This window comes from Plecotus auritus (genome assembly GCF_963455305.1).
Source record: "Plecotus auritus genome assembly, chromosome: 7".
NCBI lineage: Eukaryota > Metazoa > Chordata > Mammalia > Chiroptera > Vespertilionidae > Plecotus > Plecotus auritus.
In genome coordinates, this window is record NC_137774.1 from 152,190,406 (window position 1) to 152,211,416 (window position 21,011).

General features: G+C 46.3%; 2 protein-coding genes across 2 annotated transcripts in view; both read left to right on the forward strand.

Moving 5' to 3' along the window:
• Window positions 1-17,209, forward strand: part of ADCY2 (adenylate cyclase 2) — a 312,377-nt gene extending 295,168 nt beyond the window's left edge. The window contains exons 21-25 of the mRNA XM_080681480.1: window positions 3,525-3,671; window positions 5,086-5,193; window positions 9,499-9,613; window positions 11,575-11,699; window positions 16,405-17,209. Coding sequence (XP_080537606.1) covers window positions 3,525-3,671; window positions 5,086-5,193; window positions 9,499-9,613; window positions 11,575-11,699; window positions 16,405-16,557 — 648 coding nt within the window. The 3' untranslated portion in view covers window positions 16,558-17,209. The remainder of the gene's footprint in view (window positions 1-3,524; window positions 3,672-5,085; window positions 5,194-9,498; window positions 9,614-11,574; window positions 11,700-16,404) is intronic.
• LOC308253895 (uncharacterized protein) lies at window positions 318-1,733 on the forward strand (the record flags this gene model as incomplete). The annotated part of the gene is given in 2 exon segments (XM_080679658.1): window positions 318-1,240; window positions 1,243-1,733. Coding segments are annotated over 2 exon segments (1,398 nt in total). The 5' UTR covers window positions 318-333.
• Window positions 17,210-21,011: the final 3,802 nt, after the last annotated feature.

Genomic DNA, 21,011 nt, shown 5'->3' on the forward strand with positions numbered 1-21,011 from the left:
GCGGCTCCCAGAGGTGGGCACGAGCCGGCGGTTAGATGCAGGGAGAAACGGCGGTTAGATGCAGGGAGAAACGGGCAGGTGCCTTCCCAGCCCCAGCCTGGCATTCCTGGACAGTGGCAGCTGCGCCCGGGTGGCCAGGTCCCTGAGCTCTGGAGCCGAGGCTGTGGGATCCGCCGAGGCTGTGGGATCCGAAGGAAGGCAGCCCTTGAGCAGACGGTCTGCCACAGGAAGCCAAGCCAGGGCCTTGCAGGCCGCTCCCTCGGGCTCTGCCACCTCAGGGCCGTAGTAGCCCCGGGGCAAGTCCGGGAGTGGCTAAAGCTAGGAAGAGGTACCATGGAAGTGCAGAAGCTGTTCCCCGGCACCGGCTCTGGCCCGGAGCCCGATCCCAACCAGGAGGCCCCGCAGACAGCGGTGAAGAGGGAGTGCCGGTGGCAGGCCTGGGTGGAGAAGCCAGTCACCTTGGAGGATGTGGCCGTGCGCTTCACCCCGGAGGAGTGGGCGTGTCTGGACGCCCGTCAGAGGGCTCTCTACCAGGACGTCATGTCCAAGACCTTCAAAACCCTGGTGTCTGTGGCTAGAGCTGCCCTGTCTAATCCAGGTCTGGTCGCGGAGCTGGAACAAGGAGAGAAGCGGTGGAGAGCAGCCCTCCTTCCCCCGTGTGGGGGAGGCCGCCCTGCAGGAGGCGAGGAGCCGCCCGGAGGCAGAGGCTCAGGCCCGTCCTCTTTCCCAGCTGGGCCCCTGGGCGGGACCCCCGTGCTCCCGGAGTCCGGGGCTGGCCCCCCCTTCCCCTGCCACGTCTGCGGCAGGTGCTTCAGCAAGCGCTCCAACCTCCATTACCACCAGCTCGTCCACAATCTGAAGGGGCCGAACAACTGCGGCCAGTGCGGGAAGTCCTGCCGGAGCCCCAAGGCCCTGGGCTACCACCGGCGCACGCACCTCGGGGAGAGGCCCTTCGGCCGCGGCCTCTGCGTCAAGACCTACTGCGACGCCTCGGGCCTGAGCCGCCACCGCCGCGTGCACCTGGGCTACCGGCCCCACTGCTGCCCGCGCTGTGGCAAGGGCTTCGGCGACCAGCCCCAGCTCAAGCGCCACCAGCGGACATGCGCGGCCCCGGGGCCAGCGAGGAGCCACGTGCCAGCGGCCGGGGCCCAGGAAGCCGCGCGTAGAGCCGAGGGCCCCGCGGCTGGGCAGCGGCCGTCCGCTGGCAGGAGCCCGGTGCTCGTGGTGAGAGCTCAGGCCCCCGCGGCCCGAGCACCAGGCCCCGGGCTACCCTGCCAGAGCCTCCGGAACGCAGGGCCTCCCCCTGCCCTCCCGGCCCCCTAGCCCTCGGCGCGCAGGCTTCTCTCCCCCGGCACCAGGAGGCCCGCCGCTGCCACTGCTGCTGCTGCTGCTGCTGCTGCGGCCAGTCCTTCCGCTCGCCATCGGGGCTGCTCCGCCACCAGCAGGCCCACGGGGAGCAGGGCTACCGCTGCCCCCTCTGCGATCTCTGCTTTGGGGAGAGGGAGGCCCTCGTGGGGCACTGGGGGAGCCACCAAGGAGAGGGGCTGTGCCGGGCGGTCCTGGGCCAGTGGCTGGGCCTCTCACAGCGCCCCCCCCCCCCCCCGCCCCGCTGTGACCGGGAAGGCTGTGGGTCTCCGAGGAGCCGGACCCCCAGGAGGCGGCAGGGGAGGAAGGGAGAAGGGATGCGGAGGAAAAGAAGCCGCGGAGGCGGGGAGAGCCTTGGACACGAGTAAATGGCCCTGCTGATGGAACAACAAAAAAAAGAAATATATATCTCCTTGCCTTCCTAGACATACCCCTTTTACTTAAGAGCAGGGAGGTCAGTTGAATTTATACTATGTTTTTTTAAAATATGAATTTATTGATTTCAGAGAGAGGAAGGGAGAGGGAAAGAGGGGTAGAAACATCAATGATGAGAATCATTGATCAGTTGCTTCCTGCATGTCCCCTACTGGGGATCGATCCCATAACCTGGGCATGTGCTCTGATTGGGAATGAAACTGTGACCTCCTGGTTCATAGGTCGATACTCAACCACTGAGCCCCATAAGCCAGGCTGCCCTGTGTTTATAAAAACTGGTATTTTTAACTAGAACAGGGTCCTAGGGGGTTATCTGTTACCCTGACTCCTTAGCTTAGTCAGCGTTATTGGAACCTAAGCTTGGAAATCGTATGCCACCAGTTGTCTTCCCAGGATATGAATGTTCACAAAAACAACTTTGCAGAAGGAGAAAGTATAGGTCTGCACAATGAGCCAGCTCAACCATATTTAGAGCAGAGTAGAAAAAGGAAACTTTGATTCTATCTTCCGTGTGTTGTGTACAGAATTGTGAGCCAGTAACAGAAGGCATTACGAGGTGGTTGGCCCTGAGAACAGGAAGATTACATGAGTCTAGCTTTTCCAGGGAGTAGTTGTGACCTTCAATGGGTCACCAATGCCCTCATGTGTTTGTTATGAGACCTCAGTGGGGGAAGAACATTCTTCTGAGAGGCCACCTTGGAGCTATGGTGCTGTTGGAGTGCTCACTCTCTACCGGGGGATTCATCTGGTTGCCCCAGAGGACAGAACTCACTGATAGCACACCGGAAGCACCAGCTGCTAGCATTCTTTCCTCACTCAGATGGTGGTCATCTTGTTTTTCAGAACTGGCCTCACATTCCCTGGAGTAAGGAACGTTTCCCATGATGTGCTGCACCACCAAGGCACCTGGCCGTCCTGCCCTTGTTGGGTTATCTGAGTGCCCTGATGAGCTAGCACTATGGGGAAGGCAGATCCTCATTCCTAGGATTAGTCCACACACCCTCATAACAACCCTCTTTTTCGGAAACTTTCACTGAACTTGGGGGATTAACTATATGTTGGGAAAATTATGGAAACACCTTGAAATTGTGTTTACAAGACATTGTAATTTTATTCGTGTCCATGAAAAAGAACTATGAGCCTCTTTCTATTTAAAAACAGATATCTGCATTATTAAATATTGCTGGTGTCTAATGCAATATGAGACATAGCCTGAGGAGTTTCACTGGTTCCTTCTGATCAACTAAGGAGTAACTTGATGAGTTTCATTTGCTCCTTTCAGGAGACCCTAAAAAGGAAAATGCATCGGGACCTCAATACAAAGAATGAAGCTGTAAGGAGTCGTTTTAGGACAATGTAGTAGTTTGGGAAATCATTTTGTTTCCCTTAAGTTGCTTAAAAGAAACTTTTTCCTAAACCAGAAGTCTGTGGTCTCTTGTAAGAGAGAGACCTAAGGTAGAGATGGCAGAGAGCCTTAACTAGAAGGGTTCTTCATATTAGCTGGTGATGTCAGCATATTGAACATTCTGAGCCTACATCCAGCTCATTAGAACCCTTCACCTGTGATCAATGGCCAGTGTCTGGAATGGGCCTGGCATTGGGTGGGACAGGTGGTATGGGGCACTGGGTGACTTTTTTTACCAATCCTAGTGTAAAGAAACACTTGCATTAGAGCATGTGTTTGAAAGGTTTTCTGGTGCTGAACTCTTCCTTTTCTCCGGCAGGAGTTATACCACCAGTCCTACGAATGCGTCTGCGTTATGTTTGCTTCCATTCCGGATTTCAAAGAATTCTACACAGAATCAGATGTCAACAAGGAGGGCTTGGAATGCCTACGGCTCCTAAATGAGATTATTGCTGACTTTGATGATGTAGGTACTTGAGAGTGACCCCCCAAGGACAAGGGTAGCCCTAGTCCCACACTTTTGGGCAGTCCCAAGGCCAGTACATCTGAAGTTGCTCATCATGGTATATCTTAAAACTTTTCCTTTGGTGTGATTTCTCATGGCTGGAGTTAAAGCCTATGGCTCTCTTTAGCTCCCTGAAAAATTTGGAGTGATAAATGTATTTTATCTATGATTGCTAGGAACAACTACCAAATCTGTTCAATAAAATGCCTATCCAGTGTGCTCATGAATTTTCTCAAAAGGCTTGACTCCAAAGAAAATATTTGTCCATCAATTTTATATAAAAGTATAATTAATCTATTTATCATAAATTATTGTCCTGTGCATATTCCAAGATCTTTGTCAGATATCAACTTGAACTGTGCATGGATGACATGTTTTGTTATTGAAAAAGCAATATGTACCTGGGATAATACATTTTAGAAGGGACAAAGTATATGTTTTAGAATTTGAAATAGATGTCATTTTTCAATTTTCACTATTCTGCCTACATAAAGAATAATGTGTTTTGTTTTCTGGTAGGAACAAATACACCTCTGGTTTTAAGAATGTTGCTGCTACATTATCCTGATAAATATTATGAAATATATAGGAAAATTGACATCCATGAACATGTTTATCATGATTCATGATACTTTGAAATACAGTGATGATTTCAGGCCAACTTTCTAAATGTCTTGTGGGACGTATACATTTCTCTACTACCATCACCATCACCATGAGGTTGACTCAAGACTCATGATAAAGTAATGATAACTAGAGACTTCCACTATATTGCCAGGTTCTTAATGAAAAATGGTGGCATATTTCCTTCAGTTCCCCTCAGCAAAATAAATGTTCCCCAGTACCAGCGGATGAGTGACAGTGATCTTTTAGATTGGACTGTCTTTTAGATAAATGGTATGAGGATTGGCTCACTTATCTTAAATTCTCTGAGATGTAATCTTGAAGGAAACTTCTTTGAAAGCAGAAGTAGCAAAGAAGGGTCAGGAAGATGTTTCAGACTTTGGTAGATCCCATTATCCTCCTGAGCAGATACATGACCCTCCAGAATTTCTTTCACTTGTTCCCTTATTTAAAGCCACTATCACAGGCATCATAATTAATATTGGTTCCTTTACTGGCAAATATTGAAATATAACTCATATTAATTAGAAGTAAATCATTATACTGCATTTCCTTCCAAGGACAAGCTCTTTGTGAAATTCATGAAATGTTATTTCCCAGCAAAACCCAAGATTGAAGGATGAATAAGCAGTGGTTGAAACATCTCATATTACTATTACTGTGAACTAGAATTTGAGGATGTCTCTTGAAAGCACTAGACCTTGGGTCAGCACTCGACTGAATAACTTAAATGATTGTCATTGCCTCACAGCTGCTGTCCAAGCCAAAATTCAGTGGAGTTGAAAAGATCAAGACCATCGGCAGCACATATATGGCAGCAACAGGTCTGAGCGCTGTTCCCAGCCAGGAGCATGTCCAGGTACAGACATGTCAGCCATACAAGGGCACATGTGAGCCTCGGCTCCACCCATAGGTCATCCATGGAGCCCAAAACGGTCATGCAATGACTATAAACTGTTCTGTGTGGACACATAAATCTCAATGATTAAGGTCTTATGAGAAAAGATGAGAATCCTGGAGACTTCTGAGGATCTGTCCACTGAACTTTTACTGGTGGACAGGGAGAGATAAATCTAACCAATCCAGTAGTTGCTTGATACCAGATAAATATACAAAACCAGGATTAGAGCTGTTTACTTAAAGATGACTCATCACAGGATGATTGCTGATCTTTTGGTTAAAAACATGTGGTCAAAAACCAAGCTGGCCATTAGAAATTTGATTTAAAAGCTGATTGGACAAAATTGACTATCTTTAGTCATCTAGGATTTTTTAGGGGGTTTTCCATTTTGTTGTGTTTTGTTTGTGTGTGTGTGTATGTGTGTATATAGATATGTGTATGTAACTTTTGGGTTCCTAAACCAGACCCCCTTTCCCCATAGGACAGTGGGCTCCCTGACGGGCACCAGCACAGGTTTGCTGTGGGACAGAGGTGGTGGGTGCAACACAGACAACAAGACCTTACCAGAGCACAGCTTGCTGAAAGCAGGTGGGGTCCTCCAAAGGGCTGAGCCACATATGCTCAGCTTCCTCTCCCAGACCCACCTCCCATGGGTGGAGTGAGAGAGGGACAGAGGGGCAGCAATGTTAAAACAGCTCCCTTTTCCAGGAACATCAGTACAGGGTCCTCTTTTCCCTCCTCTCATTCATGGGCAGAGAATAGCCTGTGAAATGTACATTAGCATTTTTCCAGGTGAACAAGTGGAAATAGTCTAACTTTCAAGTGAGACTGCTCATTATTACTATAATAGCTAAGCTTTCTGCACTTTGGTGTCCTTATATGTAAAATGAGAATCATACCCACTTCAAAAGGCTTAGGAAGACTACATGAACATGCAAAACACTCAGTAGACTCATGAACAGAGTGGTAAGGTAAATGCTAATAGCAACAATAATACAGTTGTGGTTTGTGCAACTGTTTCTCATGTTGATACCATTGTCTCCTCCAAGAGACCATATATAAGGGGCTTTTGGACATAAATGAAATGTGGTGTGTCATCATGTCCATGCAGGGAGATTTTACTCAATATGAGTTACTTTTGTTTAGAGTGTTTAAGTGGAATCTTGTAAGGTCATCCTACAAGTAATTTGAAGTTCAGCAAACGTCTTCTAAAAGGGGGAAATAATATGCTTGATAAATATTAATATGGATATTGCTTATTTTTATAATGAATGAAAGTCACTTTTGCATTTTGTAACACATCCACTTGTTTCTCTAGTTATAAACAAAACATATTCGACTTGATTTTTATAAATGAAACAACTTTCTGTTTATTGTTTAGCCCAGTGGTCGGCAAACTGCGACTCTGTTGACTAATGAGTTTGCCGACCACTGACCTAGACTCTCGATTCCAATAATTACAGGCTGTTGTTGTTCCTTGTGATTAAGCCCCTCTCCCAGTGGTCGGCAAACTCATTAGTCAACAGAGCGGCAAACCGCGGCTCGCGAGCCTCATGTGGCTCACGAGCCGCAGTTTGCCAACCACTGGTTTAGCCAAATATTTCATTTGACAACAAATGACATTTAATTTGCAAAACAAATTGGTTTCTAGAGGATTGATGTGTTTTTCCTTAAATCCCCAAAGAGGCAAAGTTATCTGGACAAAAGCCTTTTGAAATTTCTCTTTATTTGTTACACCTCTGCATTTTCTCCTGTGGTTGCAGCACACATATCAACCGGGAGAAGAAATGCACGGAGCCTGTTGCCACCTGGTCAGGCAGGGCTTCCTTGCCTGCCTTTGTTTTGCTGCCTTAGTTTGTGTTTCTCAAATGAAGAAAAAAAAAATGTGTCCTAATTCTAAGCTTAAACACAGCATGACTAAATGTTGGTTGCATAATGTGTAACAAGTGACTACTGTTTTCACTGGTCAGGAAATGGGGTATTAACTTGAGAATGGGCCTGCATTCTAAGCCCGCTCTCATAATTCCACAAACAAACACTTGGTCAGTAGATGTTCTGTGATGAAGTCAGCAATGGGAAGCAGTGGGACCCTGCCCCTGTTCTGCCCTTCGCTTTACTGTCAGGATCTCACTCTCTTCCAGTCCCCACACTGCAGCCCCTGCTTGACCCTTGCTATGACCTTTAGACTTCAGGCAATGATAGCACACTTGTGCTTACAGCTGTTTTCCTTGACTTGAAGACTTTTTTTTTTTTTTAGAAAAAGGACATTTCATTTAAAAATATCATTTCCAGCTTCTCCTGAAAATTGGTAGATGAAACCATTAGTGTATCTGAAAACCAGGCCAAGTCAGGCTAGAGTTGGAAGCTCCACTGGACCCTGTCCCAAGTGCAAACAGAGGCCCTTGTAAACATGACAGTGGGTCTGTGGTGAGCCATGTGCTCGGTACCTCTCTCATGGAAAATGCTTTAAAATGTTGGGGGCAGAGATACTTGCCAGTACATCCCTTAATGTGTATTTTAATAAAGCATGTTCTCTGTAGAGTGAGATCAGGTGGAGAACAGTGATTTAATACAAGTTGAGTGAATCTAGAGGGATCCATGATGGCATAACAATCGGGCTGCATTGCACAAATGTTATGCAGCACCTCTGAGTTTTGATAGACACTGGGAAGGTGTGAGTCCTGTTCTCTGACAGGTGCCTGAATCTCTGGTGTTCAGAGCCACTGAGCGGGCTGATCTCGGTGCTGTGGTCATCAGCTCACCTGGGAGAGGGCTGATGTCCTTTGGAGGACAGAGAGGTCTGGTCAGATCACCCCAGGAGCCCCAGGCACAGAACATGGTGCTCCTTAGACAGCAGTTCTCAATCCTCAGAGTCAGACAAATGCCAGTTTACTTTAAGCAGTTGTCCTTGCTGGGAGCAACTTCCAAAACACACAGCTCACAAAATGTGTTCCACAAAAGCAAACGTTTTGTCTCACCTTGTGCACTGTGTGCCTGGAAGTCATTAAAATATTCCAAGGTAGCTAACAAATTGTTTAGATCATGGGAGAAAGGGCTGCTTCTCACTGCCATCAAAGCTTTATCAAAAGCTCAAGTATAGCGACATCTGGAAATGAACTGACCTCTTCCAGAGACTGAGCATAATTTTGTCTAGGGTTTACTAAGCCCAAATGAGTTATTGACGTTGGATTTAAACCCCACTCCCAGAACACAGTCTCTTCATTTTCTGCTTAGGTCATGTCAAACGTCCAGTGTAAGGCCCACTGCAGGAAAACAGACCAGGCGATAATTTATTGGGGAGTGGGGCTGTTTTGCTGGCCCTTGGTTGGGGAAAAAGCAAATCGGTCGTCCTTGCTAGGATGGCGGCAATTTTTACTGCACAGGGTTCTGCCTATTGATTTAACAGTTTGTCCTTCATTAAGGATCAGGATGTTTTCCAAGTGACTGCATAAACTTCCAAACTGTCTTCTTGTAAGTCCTGAGAAAGGAAACATTAGCAAGCCCTGATGGAAAACTGTTCTTAAGAAATGACTGCGTGTCCATCAAAGTTAGCTGGCAGTCTGCTTCGTAGCTCCGGTGTTTTAAATTGTTTGGTTTTTCTTCCACGGTTTTAAGCTGTGGTTTTATGGCAACAGTAGGATTTCATTTGACTTTTTGTAGATATATGTAATTCACCAAAGGAAAGGAAGAAATCTTTCTAAACGAGAACATTCATATGGGACACATTTCAGCCCATAACACCCATTCCCCCAAAAGGACAGAGAAGGGAGTGGTGTTTGCAGACTCAGGGAGAACTGTAGCAGGTGTGGAGTAAGGAAGAGGAGGAGTGAATCCCTTATCTCCCTCTGCCCACCCTCTGTTCTCCCCTTGGCCTTCCCATGGGTCAGTCCAACAGAAAACTAGGGGACAAGGAAGGGGCAGTTCCTACAGGGCAGCATCCCATGTCAGAGCCCAGCAGAGAAGGGGGATGAGTGGGTGTGAGGGTCAAATGGAGAACCAGAAGCCAGCCCTTCCCCAGAATTAAAACAACGTGGGCCCTCCACAGTGTCTTAGAGTGTTTCACGTTTCCTCGTGGCCATAAAAATGAATTCGCACACAATGCTTCCTAGAGATGAGATTTAAATCTCACCAGTGTCTGCAGTGCATTGCGGGGCCATAATTTGTATGTGTCCCTTTGTAAGTGGAGCCCTGGTGTGTGACTGGAGGGAATACTCCCCAGCTTGTGAAGCCCTAACACGCCTGCTCGTGTTTCCTTTCCCTCAGGAGCCCGACAGGCAGTACATGCACATCGGCACCATGGTGGAGTTTGCCTTCGCGCTGGTGGCCAAGCTGGATGCCATCAACAAGCACTCCTTCAATGACTTCAAGCTGCGAGTGGGTACGTTGAGCAGGGACTGGGTTTCAGCTGTGGTGGAGCTGTGGCATAAGGACAAGTTTCCAGGAAATGTTGATAATCCCTGCGTTGAAGTAGGACCATGACAAATGTGCTTTTAGAGCAGCAAGGCTGGATTGCAGCTGGGAGGGCTCAGGGAAGCTAATATGCACTTTGGCATAAATTATTAGACAACAACAAAGTAACACCGCCTTAGGTTGGACCCAGGTTTAACAACTGGACCATGAGGTGGATTACATGAGCTCTTTAGGGAGGCTAAGGCTTTGCCTCCCTGAGGAGCTCATGTAAGCTACTGACTAAGCCACTTCATTATTTCGTAGGCCTCACTCTATAAAACTAGGACCCATCACAAGCTAGAAAATGCCTCTAGACCTCAGAGTTGTAAAAACATTTTTTAATTTTAATTTTAATTTTTTTAAGTGCATCTTAGAATTGTTAAAATAACCACACAGCCCTGGAGCTACAATCTACAAGAATGCCAAAAATGTGTCCTAGGTTCTGAAGTAGCTATAGCTTTTCAGGTTGGATGTTCAAATTTAAGAGAAAAATCCAACTTTCTTTCAAATAAAATAAAAAATTCTAATAAGTTCTTTCCTTACTTTCAGTTGATTCTTTAGCACGTCTCATGATTATTTACCTTTTACAAATGTTTATTTTTTTAAAAAATGTGTTCAGCCCTGAGGGTAGCACAGCAGCCTTGTGAGGTTGCCGTTACTTCCAGCCATTCAGGGTTTGTAAGAACTTCTTTGACCATTGTTTGTTTTTCTTGGCAACGTATTTTATTCCTTCTGAAAGCAAGTCCACATAAGAGTAGATCTTTTAACACATTCCATCTGAATGGCCTTTTACTTCTCTTGCACAGATTTCAACTATTTAAAAAATCCTGATATTTAGAGCTATTTCTTCCTCTGCTCTGCATATATTCTTTTCAACCCAGAAATACTTCACATTTTTTGAGCAAATGGGACTCTACACTCTGTGTGTCCTATTAATTGTCAGCATCTGGACACACTTCTCTTTATACTTTCTCACCTCCATGCACAGTGGACTTTACCCAGGCTCTGCCATATACAGAGGTGAGAAGGGCTACCCACCACGCTGCTGACCACATCAAACTGAAGGTGTCTCTTGCACCCTGGAGATTCTTTATTGTTCAGCAACTTGGAAAATGGGCTCCTCAAACTTTCACACCACCCGCCTTTAAAAGAAAATCTATCACCTTGCAGAATGACCCCTCTATTGTCAGACATTTATGGACCAAAAGCACATTGCCCTTCACTGGGAGGGGGAACAGGGGCAATTGTTTGCTGGTCCCCTGTGCTACATCAAAGCACAGTGGACTTGGTCTGGACCTTAGCAATGTTTTCCAAATTACTGTGAGCAACGGAATGGACCTCCTTCAGTAGGTATTTATTGAGTGCCTACTTCACACTGATTATTGATTAACTAATGAAACATTCACCCCCCATGCCAGCTCTTTTGGGTTTCTAGGGAAACCTAAGCTCAGTGTTTCTCTTGGACTTTGGGTCTGCCTTTGCCCAAACCCTCAGCCTCTCCTGGGTCAGCTTCCCTGCTCTACCTCTGTGCATGGTGCCATCCAGTGGCAGGTCACAGTAGAAAATCGGAAGGGTAATATTACCCACCCCCCACAAAAAGTGATGAAACAAATAAGAGCCAAACTCACTCATAATGCCCTTTTCTGAATGTTAAGCTACAGAATCAGTCATTTAATGGGGATCACAAATTGAGCATAAACTTGCAGTTAAGTAGAGATCACCCATTGCCAGCAATAATCCACTCAGGCTCTCTCCCCGCCCACCCCCAGCTTTAGAGTTATATGGGGTAATGTTCATTTAATAATGATGATTCAAGATGGTCTTGTAAAACTTTTGTGTTTAAGACAGTTGTGATAATGTGACTTTTAACCCAGTTCTGATGCATCACAGGTATGAACCATGGACCTGTAATAGCTGGTGTAATTGGAGCTCAGAAGCCACAGTATGATATCTGGGGCAACACCGTAAACGTGGCCAGTAGGATGGATAGCACTGGAGTCCTGGACAAAATACAGGTAGCTCAGCCTGCACAGTCATCATGGGTCATGTCTGTCCTCTGGGGAACCATGGATAATATAAGAATAATTATACTACTATGTTAAAAAAAGGAAAGAACCTTGAAATTTACTTCAAACTTGACCCCCAAAAAACTTGAAAAACCTTGAGAATCTTGGAAAAAAGCTTGACATTTACTTAAATCTTTTTATTGGGGAAATGTTCATTTGTTTCTGCATTCACTGTTAACAACAATAAAAAGTTGTGATGATATAAAGATCATGGCTGTTGTGAACATAGTGATCACAACAACCAGCACACGGTAGGACAGCCCTAGGGGAATGTGCAGGACTAGAGCCCTTCTTTCCTCTTCCTGCTCTGCGCCAACATCTTGAAAGCGTTTTGCAAGGGAGAAGGGCTGTGTGTAACCAAAACCAGACCTAATCAGCCTTTCTTTCCCTGGGTGCTGATGAGGGGAGGAAGAGAGAGGTCACCAGGGTAGAGAGATGGAATCACAGGTGATACGATATAATGGTGCTAAATTGGACTAGAATTGGATTTGAAGATCTAGAAATGACTGAAAAACTCTGGAATCCACTCAAGGGAGAGAAAGGGAAGACCTAGCAAGTGAGAAGCAGTGATGAGTGCATGCACCTGTTTGGGCACCAGGCCAGACACCTAGAATAGCGATTTTCATCTGATATGCTATGGCAGGCACACTAGGGTGCCGCAAGAATTTTTAAAACATGCAATACCTGACTATTTAGTCAGGGGCACTGACCTCTTCTCCCTTAGATTTTCAAATTTAAAAGTGACAACAGCCAACACAACAGTAGCCATCTGGTATGCATGAATCAAAATGACACCGATTTTTTTGTCAGATTGGCAAAAAATATATTTTTTGTTGTGCCGCAGAATTTTAGAAATTAGTTTATGTGTGCCATGAGATTAAAAAGGTTGAAAAATCATTGACCTAGAACAGTGGTCAGCAAACTGCGGCTTGCGAGCCACATACAGCTCGCAAGCCGCTGAACTTTCTATTTGCCCTTCCCTCAAATAGCAGTTCCACATTTCACCCCAACTCTGTTGTATTCGGCTAGATCAGTGGTTGGCAAACTCATTAGTCAACAGAGCCAAATATCAACAGTACAACGATTAAAATTTCTTTTGAGAGCCAAATTTTTTAAACTTAAACTATATAGGTAGGTACATTGTTATTAACTTAATTAGGGTACTCCTTCAATCGCACTGTATGTGCGCGCCTGCACGTGGTATTTTGTGGAAGAGCCACACTCAAGGGGCCAAAGAACCGCATGTGGCTCGCGAGCTGCAGTTTGCCAACCACTGGGCTAGATAAATCCCTGCCAGATAGCAAATCTATGTGAAAACCACTGAACACAAATGAGAGGCTTTATGGTTTTTAGTCCTCTTTGTACCTCAACTTGGCCACAAATAACCTTGCTTCTTAAAATCGTGATAGAGATGTAAAAACTTGATAAATCTTGGTGGAAGTCCACCAGCTCCAGAATCACCAAGAATGGACTTGTCACTAACCCTCTGTCCACTCACATGCCTGCCATGCTTCTCCACCTCATTCACCCAAGACAATTTTACTGCTGTGACCTTTTCTAAGATGTATCTTTAATTTTTATATGAAATGGCACAAACATCACTTTTAAGCGTCTACCTTCTTAGTCAACAGGTGTTGAAAAGTAAGCAACATCCAACAAAGAGAAGGGAGAGAGAAGAAAGTGATGGGAGAGGAGAGGAGGTATTCGGACTTCCCAGACAAATTGGCCAAATGGGTCTCGTCTGACAGCGGGTAGGAGTGGTGCTCACTGATTATGCAGAGTGCCCAGTGGCTCACACTTGACAGGAATGGTCTGCCACCTTGGCAGCCTAATCTAACAGTGCCCAGATGGCACCACAGAGTATAAGGCTTTTGGCATGTTCATCAGTAGCTACTCCCAGTGCCCAGGGAGGCGCCAGCATCCTGGACCACCGAGGGTCCTCCTTTGAGGAAAGAGGCAAGCTCCTACCCAGGATACACTCTCCCACCTGTAGGCTGACCTATGTCCCCACCTGGAACCTTCTGAAGGTGGATGGTAGATTTAATAACCTTCACAACTCTCCAAGTGGCCTTCAAGCACTTGGGATAAGTATCAAAAGCCACTTAAGAGAAGCTGGTCGGAGAGACTGCTCCCTCCTAGAGGTTGTAAATCCCCTGCAGGTCAATGTTTAAATGAGTTTGTGCCCATGTGTTTCTCTGAGAGGATGTCGGGCATCATAAAACTGCATGTGATTTAGTGCAGAGCGGCCACCTGGAAGGTTTCCTGGGAGCCCCAGGGAGGGAGGAAGACAGGCTCTGGCTGTGGAGAGTGAGAGACCTCTGCAGGCCCTTGTGTGTTCATTTCCCCAGCAGGTGGCACGTTTCCATCTGGGCAGATGTCCTTCTGCTGAGGGTGTGGCTCACTCTAGCTCCAGTAGCCTCTTATTTCCACTTAAGTGCAAAGAAAAAAAATGTAGTGAGATGCCAGGAAACATAAAAATTGATGCAGAGACTATTAAATGCTTCTCTTGGGCCTCAGAAACAGGTTGTTTTTATTAAAGGGCATGAACTCCCACATGCTGTCTAGACTGGGAGCACAAACATCATAGAGAGCCCACTGGCACCCAGCCAGGCCTCCCAGGCATGGAGGAATCAGAGCTGGTGTCAATCAGGTGGACGGCTCCCTCCTCCCCGTGTCCCTATAATTGTATGACTGGTGCTACAAATACCAATGGGATAGCTTGAGAATGCTGGTGGTGCTACCCAGCACCAATAAATATGTCAACTCCAAAATTAAGCTCCAGAGCTCTAGAACATGGGTTTGTTCTCTGTGGAAGGTCGGAAGACAAATGCCTATGGGATTCTCTCATCCTAATGGCCCCTGAGAACTCTGAGCATGAGAACATATTTGTCATCTGAGTTTCTTGACTGTGTACTTGCTCTTTTGGTTCTTATCCAGAATCCAAAGTCTCTTCTGTGCCGCTGGCTTCATCCCCAAGCTACAACGGTCCTTCCAGAGGACTTGGGCCCTGCTAGGCATGAGCGTCTGCTTCCTCTTTTCCTTCCTGCTCCCTGTGGGGTCGTGAGGACCCACATGTTGGCCCCTGAGCTAGAAACTGCCACGGGGTCTCGTTGCAGGAAGACAGAACAGCGCTGCTGGCTCCTTCCCACAGCGTGCCCTTGGGACCTTTACAGGGAACACTTCAGCCTTACTTCTGGGAGGCCTGATGCTGTCCTGGGGATCTCCTGTGGTTTTGATGTACTTCTGCCTCTGCCCCAAGACAGTGCCTGCTCCTGAGGTCTCTCCAGCCACCAAGCCCAAGGAGGCTGGCTCGGTGCTGCCACCACTGTCCCCACCACTGCACCATCCCGACAGTGCCCATGCTACAAACACCATGGTGTGATAGCATTGCTGTGTTGTCCACAAGCCTACCCTTCACATGGGTGTGTCACCCACATGCGAGGTGGCGGGGGCACAGGTGTCATGTCCATTTTCCCTGATAAAGTGGGAGGAAACCCCTCCTCCTCTGCTTTTGTACATGGTTCCAAAGCTGCAACAGCATTACCCGGGCTTCCTGAGCAAACAGCTTCCTCCCTCTCTGCTCAAAGCTCAGATCCCTTGTGAGGGGCCTGTTTAGGGAACCATGCACCCCACAGAGGGTCTTCCCTCATCTCAGAAGCTGAAATCTCGTTCTTGGTCAAGCCTATGCATGTCACCAATTTTCTGCTTGAGAAAATGTCTCTTGCAGGAGGCCCTTAGGACACTCAAGCAGCCAAATCCAAGAGGCCTGGGTCTTTTTCCCCAGATATGGGCCCCCCAAGGGAGCACAGGCAGGCCCGGGCTGAGACAGTGCACGGCTCAATGCAGGGCAGGGCATCTCCCCTTGGAGAGAGAAGCTGTCCTACTGAGCAGGTGCCCCTGCCCTCTGACCCAGCAGGACTTGAACATGACAGGTCACATTGACAGGCTGCAAGGGAGGGGCTCACTCCATTTAGCATTTCATCTCACTCAGTGAACTGAGGAAACTCCACACCTGACTCATTGCCATGCCCATTTTAAGGCCACTGCAAATTCCTAGTGTCTTTATTTTCAGGTCATTTTATTCAGGTGCATTAAACCAGACACTCATGGCCATTTGCAGGAGTTGACTGTTCATCTTCTCAGGGTGTCTTCCTCCATTTTTATTAAAATCTACTTTTAACATTTATTTTTTCCTGAAATGACATTCATGACAACTTAAAAACATCATCAAAAATCCCACCAGTCCAGCGTGTTTTGACTTGCTTTTTTTTTTTCAGGTGTCTCATATGTGCATAGTTAATCCTCACCTGGTAGAAATTATAGCAGGTACCAGTCTTAACATTTTTGAGAGGGTGATATGGTTGACATTATCCCATCCTCTTATCCATGATATTGATCATGGTTGCATCATGGTTTACTTAACCCTGAAAAGTACTGTTTCCAGTTTTTCACTATCACACCACTGAATTAAACCTTGCCCTTAATTTTTTTTTTAAGGATTTGTCTCTCTTGTACTGATTTCTCGGGAGTGGAATTAATGGAGCAAAGAACACAAACATGTCTCGGCTCTTTATCCTTGTAGGCAAATGGCCTTTCAAAAGGGTTGTGTTAATATCCTGGCTAAACACCTTTTCATTTGTCGACGTGCTTATAGGTCACGGAGGAGACGAGCCTCATCCTGCAGACCCTTGGGTACACGTGCACGTGTCGAGGCATCATCAACGTGAAGGGGAAGGGGGACCTGAAGACGTACTTTGTGAACACGGAAATGTCAAGGTCCCTTTCCCAGAGCAACCTGGCTTCCTGAAGAGCATCTTCGTTTTGGCAAGAAGACTGTGTTTTTAGGAAGGTACGATGCACTTTCTGACTGCAACGTTTGTCCCTCGTTTTTGATGGCGTGCTGTTCTGTCCTCTGGAGCCTCTTCAGACTCGTTCCTGTGACCCAGGGACACACCCTTTGGGGTGCCAAGATCGTTCTGCCACTTGCACTGTGCTTACTCCGAAGGAAGAGGAAAAGGAGTGTGTGATGAAGAAGAGAAATGCATTCAAAGAACTAACATGGATGATGGAGATGAAACAAACAAAAATTCTTAAGGCAATAAAACTAGGGGGTGTATATTATCTTCTGGTGCATGTTCTTTTCTGGAAAATATGGTAGCTCGCCAACCGCATCCACTAGTCTGATATTACAACACACAGTATTCATGACTAAGTTGAGTCTGTCACCCCACATGGAATTTGACTGTGTTCACCCACGTGTCTCATTGCCAGGGGCTATCCACGGGCCCATTGGGATCCCTGGCTCCGTACCTTGCTCTGTTGTGTCGTGCCAGCAGCACGTAGTCATCCATCACCAGAATTAGTTCTCACCACCTAGGACCAGTTTTGTACCAAACGTGTCTGATGTTTTGATGCCATTGTCTTTTGTAAGGTTAATTCATTAAATTTTATGTACTTTGGTTTATGGTGTCTTCTCTCCCCCACCCCCCATCCCCCTTCTTCTTTCTCTGGTTTGCTCCAGAACGGAGATTTGTTTTCCATTTATCTCCCTGTTTTGGAAAACGCCCTCCGGAACCCAGGGATTGAATCCTTCAGATCAGGACAAAGTCTGTAATGCAGATAATTGATTAGGCAGCTCCCTGGGAAGAAAGGAAGCATGCTGCATGTGTCCTGGGGTCTGCTTTTGACTTTGGCCTCTCCAGAGAACATTTTCATGGAAAATATTTTAATAGTAAGAAGATTCTCTACTGACAATAGCACCCCTCTGTCCTCACACTCTGGTCTACTCTACCTTTAGTAATCTACCAGACACAGGATGCATACAAGTAACTTGCAACTGACTGTGTAGGTTAGCAATCCCAACGGCTTGAACAAACACAAGAAAATGCCAAGCCACCTTTGATGTCTAGGTGGCGTAAGAAGACACAGAGCCTTGAAGATGGAAGACCTGGCAAATTTGGTGGTAGTAAATTCAACTCTAAAGTTTTGGGGGTTTTCTTCACATAAAGAAGTCATACTATGCCAAAGGGTGAAAAATAGTGCAACTGTGTGTAGTCTGACATTTGAAAGCAAACCTGTTTGGGCAACCCTGTAAGAGGTAGAGGACCCCACGACCTATTAGGGAGCAGCCCCTTCCTGGGAACTGGGGCTTAAAGCCTGAGCTTTTGATTTGACTGCTGACTCTGACCTGTCACCAACTGTGTGACTTTGAACCATCTCTCACTTTCTCTGAGGAGTGCTTTCCTGGTGGGTAGTTTGCCGCAACCTGCACGGCAAGGTTCAGGATCTGAAGGAGGGGCCGATGCACCAATGAAAATGCTATACAAGAAATACGAATTTAGAAGGCATTGGGGGCCAGGTGGAACCTCTCTCCCGAAGAGGCACACTGAGTCCTGGCCTTGTCCACTTTTTATTCAGTTTTAGATACACATCTTGCCCTCAGTAAACCACGGCAAACAGGTAGCAGACAGACGGTCTCAAAGGTCAGTAAAGATCAGTAAGGTCCAGTAAACATTTACTTGGAGGCTATCAGGTCAGGAATTGCTTCAAGCCACCACTATCTCAACTTGAACAATCGGTGACCAGCATAAGCCCTGCTAACGCTCAAGGTCCTGCGGCCTCCCGTGTTCCTTGGTGCACGCTTATGACAGTGTTGGCATGCGGTAGCTTCCCACAGTAGTTCATGGGATCGGGTCTGGTTAAATGAGCTAATGACTGAGTCCTCCTGGCAGGTATGGGGCTTGCTCTTGCCAGCACATTGGCTGCACAGACACGGCGGCCCTGTGGGGACCTGGACTCACACTCAGTCAATGTGCTCATGGAAACTAACTACTGGCCCTCATCACCAAAGGAGGTGGGGCTTCAGCTCAGCTTATCAATTGTCTGCCTCCATCAGGAATTTTTTTATTCTATAATTGCAACTCAGCCTTGGCCTTGACACAGCTAATTCTCCAAAAAGGGGACTGAAAAAAGAAAAAGAGTATAAGGCATGTCTCGTCACTCTAACCAAAATCTGGATTAGGATGCCCTGGGTTTCAGTGACTTCCATCTGGCCTTGTGAAGCACCTGTTACAATGATCGGCAGCTGCACCTGTGGGTCCTTCCTCCCGTAGAGTCCATGGCACCCATCCCAGAGCACTTTATGTCACCTGCCCTTAGCCGACACCCACAGTTGGTGATTCACCAAACGCTCTTAAACGTGCTCCCCCAGGTGCTGAGTTTGGTGAAAAGAACTCAAAGGAGAATTGCTTTTAACCAAAGTTGTATCACCAGGTCTTCTTAACAAACAACAGACTAAAATAACCAAAGTCATTATCAGGATTTGCCTTGCAAAGGTCTGTGCATACATGGGTCTCTCAAAGTGTGGTCCCCAATCAGCAGCATCAGCATCACCTGGGAATTTGTTAGAAATGCAGATTCTCAGGCCCAACCCAGATCTGCCAAGTCAGAAATCCTGGCAGCAGGGCCCCACACACTGCCCATGTTCCTGATACCAAATTCTCCAGGTGATTCTGATCCCAATCCAACCTGAGACCCCCTGCACTTTACAAACAGGTACAGAGGGGTCCATAGGATGAGTTGAAGTTTTCCAGGTGATCTGTGACTAAGACTAGACTAGAAAAGTGCCAGTTCCAGAAAACTGATAGTGTAGCTTCTGTTCAAAGCCCCTTCATCTCTGGCAACTACAAACCTTCCAGTGAGCAAATCATGCAAATGAGACCTGCAGTTCACGCCCAGCAGCCCATTGGCCTTGCACCATCAGTAGTAGGTAAGACTCTCCTCAAAGCCTCCTCAACCTCTCATCCAGTCGGAAGCCCTCTCTCGTAAAAAACCCTCAGTTCAGTGCCCTTAAATCTGCAGTGCTTTTAATCCATCTACTTAGAAATGTCTTCATTGTTGTGAATCATCCTTGTTGTTCTTTTTACTAAAGACAGCAACTATTCTGCTTTGAAAAAACATTGACTAAGGGTGGAAATGTGATTATCTATGTTTCTCTTTGATAAGATGACTAATGGGCATTTATGGATCGGTTTTAAGTTGCAAAACTTGACATGCCAAGAGAGAGGCATTTATGTCTCAACAAAAGTGAGATCTTTGAAACCTGCTCTGATTCAAGCCCTGCATTTTAAAAGTAGTAGAAAGTTAAGGGAATAGAATCTGACGTAAATTAACGGAAAATGATTTAGCTTGCCACTAATTTATGGCAGTTACTTTCAGATGAAGGCATTTCATAGAGAAGCCTTGTCTTTCTTGGTAATCAAAACTGAAGAAAGAGTAATTTTACAAATTTCCATAACCCTAACTTTATATATGTTCTGTTATGTTATTATAAATATGGTTTAATGCACCAAGAGCATTCCAAATAAACTACTGCTATTTGGGGGAAAAAATGAAAAATAAAAAGGCACCTATAGTAAGAAAAAAAAACATTTTCAAACGAATAAATATTTAGGAGTCACTCGGCCTTGAAATTACCAACAACTTAGTGTCATGTGTCCTTAGAGAATCAAAATCATAAAGCCAGCAACAGAGGACTCAACATTGAAACACATTGGATCACTTTCCCATTAAATGCTCAGCTGTGGGAAATTTAATCATGATAGATGAGGGATGATTTCCTCCAAGGGATCCATTCATTAAAAATACAGCACTATCTTAATACTTGAAAAAGTTCCAAGTTATCTGCAAAGCAAACATTTCCAATGTATCTGCTTCTAAAAAGAAGGCTGTTCAAAGGCACAATCCTGGCCCCTGAGGTGTTTGTGTTCCAACCACACTGCAGTGGCTCCTGGGCTCCCACACCCACTCCTCAAGCTCGGGAGCCCCCACTTTGACGGTGAGCTGATGTGGGCTCAAACAGGTGAAATCATTTCCCCTACCAGTGGTCGGCAAACTCATTAGTCAACAGAGCCAAATATCAACAGTACAACGATTGAAATTTCTTTTGAGAGCCAAATTTTTTAAACTTAAACTTCTTCTAATGCCACTTTTTCAAAATAGACTCGCCCAGGCCGTGGTATTTCGTGGAAGAGCCACACTCAAGGGGCCAAAGAGCTGCACGTGGCTCGCGAGCCGCAGTTTGCCAACCACTGCCCTACACCATGCAGCTAGAAAATGCGAAGCCAGAATTGTACCCAAGTCTGTTGAAGATTCAAATCCAGTCTCTCCCTGTGACCTGGGACTGCTTCTCCCCTGAGGAGTAACCTGGGCATTGCCGGCCACCGAGGCCACCCATCCCTACTTTTGTCCTCCACTGTGCAA